Below are 4122 nucleotides of genomic sequence, written 5' to 3' on the forward strand. Positions count from 1 at the left end.
ACAAGAGTTTTTCACTGCCCCTTTTCAAAAGGAACTTTTGTCCAGCTTCTATATCCAAGACAAAGACGCATTTTTCAATCCTGCAACTAGAAGCCGAATTGTAAGTCCATGGAGTATTTCTAGCATTTACTATCCCTTTTATCAAATCAGTGTAATTACCTTCACTGAAACACCCTAAGAAATTAAAAATGTTTAGGATGCAATAGTCCTGTCTAATTTATTAAATAGCCTGGGCAATCCAGAAGGAAAACTTTCCTTACATTTGTCCTATTTCTCTTCCACCTGAATTTAAAGGAGGGATTTGAATGGTTTGTATACCCTGTGCAATTAATTTTGTCTACACTGCTTACTCTTTCATAGCTTGATTGTATATCATTACTTTCAGGTTGCAAGAGACACAAAAATATTTTTCAAATTTCAGGTTCATTTTATCCTGTCCCGTGTGGAATATGCAACAAAAAATAATGTGAAAAAGTTTGGCATTAACAAATTGCTGGACACTGGAATCTACAAAGCAGCATTTCCCCTTCATGATGTAAGTCCAGTGCTTGTAGCTAAAATACACTTTGAAATAGAGGTCTGAACTATATCTAGAGGGGTTTATATCAAAGGATACAAACACTATTCATTGCCTTATTCCTGGACTGGTATTATATCGGCATAGAAGAATAGGACGTGCTTTGGCTAAAGAGATTTTTCTTCCAAAGCACTGTTGGTTAAAAATGCATTTCTCTAAATGGAAAACAACATATTTCACTTGAGAGTTCTTAAAGTTGTATTCTCTGTGAAATGTATTTCAGTAAAGTGCCTGGACTGAGAGGACTGCCATGACACACTGCATTATCAGTTGTAAATCAATGTTTCATTAGTATGAAATTTTCCAATATTAAAATTCCTATCAACATTGTTGATAAAGACGTAGACTACAAATCTCATTTTTGGATGTGTGAAAGTCTTGCACAGTGAAAAACACTCCCTCAGTTCCCAGACATTGCAACATACATGCATGAGACTCAGGTTTCTACAGGAAGACTCTGCCCAGCCAGTCCAATGCCTCACAGGTGATATCAGAGTCTTGCAGAGAAAAGCTTCACTGGTTTGAATTCCACCTTGCAATAATAACAAATCCAGCTTTTGCAACTACACTTCTGAAGCTTTTTAAATTATATCATTTGAAGAAGAAAGTTATACTGAAAATTGTTTTGTATACCAAGGCTAGCAATAGTATAAAAGAAAAAACAAAAAAGAAAATCAAAGATAAAAAATCAGATTTCAGAATATTTGACAAAGAAGAAGCTCCATGTGAGGCTGTGAATGCAATACAGTGAGCAAAGACCGAGGGCTGATTCTCTGTATTCTATCTGTTGCATTACCACAACATCACAACTTGTCACTCTCAGAGCCACCATTCTGTGTCCAAGGTGTGTTCTGTCGAGGAGACATTGAGAGCATGGGAGGTCAGGAATGATAACTGCTTCAGCTGCGTGGACTTGGCTTAAAATATTTAGGAGGCCTCCAAGGTTTTCAAAGAAATTTTTAAGGCAGAATCAAGACAAGCCATGGTTGTTGTAAGTAATCAAAGCTTTACAGGATAGAATTCATATAATTTGTGACTATGCTTTTTTACGGTTTCCTTTTAAAGATTTAAAACCTGCCTTGCAGGCTATTTCTGTCATGGCATGGGGAATTTGGACTCAGTATGACTAGTAATTAATGACAGTCTTTTTATACAATTGAAATTATACATCACAGCTATGCTGAAAATGAAAAGTAGCAGATAGATTTCTACAAACATCACTTGTCTTGTTGCATTACAGATGTAGAATAGAAAAATGTCTCAAATAAAATAGGTTTTATTGAAATAGCTTTTTTAATAGCCTACTAAGAAATACAAATATTATCTCCATGTGAACTCTCTTTTAAATTTAAAACAGAAACTAGAGACACTGGATTTTTCCCTCAGACTTTCCAGCCTGTATTCTAGTACAGTATTATTTTGAAGCAGAGCATGTGTAGCATGTTAAAGCTACTAAAAATCCATTTGAATTCAGTCCTGTTCTCTAATTAGAATGAATCCTTTTTTTATTTTCTATTCCTAAGTGCCAAGACTCTGACATGTGCTTAGATTAAGTTCATGATGAGTCTCTGTTATTTTCAGCTCACATATGTACAGCGTTTCCTTTAGAATTCAGTGCCTTTCTGACAATCTTCTATCTTGAATCCTGGTGTGCTCTCAGAGCTGCCTTCCTGTTCCTTTTCTTGGCATTACTTTTTTGCAGTTAGACTGGTCCAAAAGGCTGCTGGTGACTTTAGCTTCATGGTGTAGAGATCATCTGCAGAGATGAGAAATGAGCTGCACTGGTTAGATTAGTGGTATCTTCTCATGCTCTTTCTGTTTTGCAGTCAAGTTTTAGGCACCCGTCAGCTGATCCCAACTGCCCAAGTGAACGATATCTCCTCTACAGAGAATGGGCTCATCCGAAAAACATTTTCAAAATGCAACCCCTGGATTTCATCAGGTTGGTGTGAGTGGCACTGGACTAATGCAGGGAGAATGAGAAATATATATAAGAAGTCTGTTTTTGGGGATGTCAGAGAGAGACAGCTCACTTCTGTGGGAAGATACATATACCCAGATCAGCTCATGCACGGGAGCGTAATTTGAGATTGGTTTCACGATAAGCTGATTTATAAAAAGGCACCCACTTACAATTTTTCTTTGCAAGGCATGATCTCTTCTCTTTTTCCTTTTTTCCCCCCATTTCTATCCTTTTACAAAAAAATATACAAATTTACAAAAAAAAATACTACTGCAATCCCAAAGTTGAAACCAGAGGACTATTACAATATGGGTTGGCATAAAATGTATGAAATGAAGGGCCATGTGAAACAGAAATGCAAATTTACTTGCATTTCAGAAAAAAAAAAAACAACCAAAAAAAACAACCAAAAAAACCCCCCTTTTCTCCTCCACAGGAAATACTATGGAGAGAAAATTGGCATTTACTTTGCTTGGCTGGGCTTTTATACCAATATGCTGACTGTGGCTGCAGTTGTAGGAGTTGGCTGTTTTCTGTATGGATGCCTGACAAAGGACAACTGCACTTGGAGGTACCTGATCAGGCCTGGTTTGAATATCACATGCAATTTTGAACAGTCCTGTACAGAGGGGGATAGCACAGGGTTTGCAAGACACTGCTTAATGAAGGAGGCAAAATTAAAGGCCCTGAGAACAACTGCCATGGTGGATTTGAAGGCAAAGGCATAAAATATGAAATAAATAACAGATATCCATGGACCATTACAGTGATAGACATCCAGGAGTTTGCTATTTCATAATTTTGTTTTTATTTTGCACAAGGTTCACCATACCTAGTGTAGAAACACAAAGAAAAGAGTGACAATCAGAAGTCAATACAAATTGCCATAAGACATAATTTTAACTGTGGTAATCCTTAAACTAGATGCCCAAAGACCTTGATAATTTCTTTCCTCTAATTTGGGAGAATGTAGGAAGAGCAACAGCACAGGGGCCTTCAGCTGCATAGGATCCGTTGGAAGGCAAGGCATAGCCATGACACAGATTCTTTCATCAGAACACAACAAAATTCGATCATGGCAAAATGACCCTTGGAAAAAAAATGCTGGCATTGTGTCAAATGACCTACAGGCCATCCAGGTGTATAACCCCTCATGGAAGGGTGTTCATAATCCATGCTGAAGGGCTATTCCACAGCTCCACTCCTGTGCCCAATTTATACCCATTTAGCTTTTTGCCAGTATTATAATTTAGCTAAACAGCTCAGCTCCCTCCCTGGTGTTTACCCCGTGATGTACACACAGTAAGTAACGGCGTTACCTTGCAGCCTCCACCGTGCTGGGTTAGTAGGTATGAGATGGCAGCTCCTTTGCCACCTCATAGGAGACAGATCTGCCATCCCATGAATCATGGTGGCAGCTCCCCTCTGCACAATTTCCAATCTGATCCTGTTTAGAAGACCACAGGGACTGGGTAGCCCTTTGGGCTTTGAAGCTACTCCTTGTTCTGCTAGGCAGTGTTGCTCCTCCTTCTCCTTCAGACTTGCTACGATAGCATGTGTGAGCATGCAACTGTGGGTTTCC

At 38.5% G+C, this 4122-nt stretch overlaps 1 protein-coding gene across 1 annotated transcript in view; it reads left to right on the forward strand.

Annotated features, from left to right (window-relative positions):
* The window catches only part of ANO6 (anoctamin 6), a 68369-nt gene that overhangs the window by 44970 nt on the left and 19277 nt on the right, over positions 1-4122 (forward strand). The window contains exons 5-8 of the mRNA XM_008632872.2: positions 1-100; positions 422-535; positions 2404-2519; positions 2977-3111. The exon at positions 1-100 is cut by the window's left edge and continues 131 nt beyond it. Coding sequence (XP_008631094.2) covers positions 1-100; positions 422-535; positions 2404-2519; positions 2977-3111 — 465 coding nt within the window. The remainder of the gene's footprint in view (positions 101-421; positions 536-2403; positions 2520-2976; positions 3112-4122) is intronic.

This window comes from Corvus brachyrhynchos, unplaced genomic scaffold (assembly GCF_000691975.1).
Source record: "Corvus brachyrhynchos isolate BGI_N302 unplaced genomic scaffold, ASM69197v1 scaffold32, whole genome shotgun sequence".
Lineage (NCBI taxonomy): Eukaryota > Metazoa > Chordata > Aves > Passeriformes > Corvidae > Corvus > Corvus brachyrhynchos.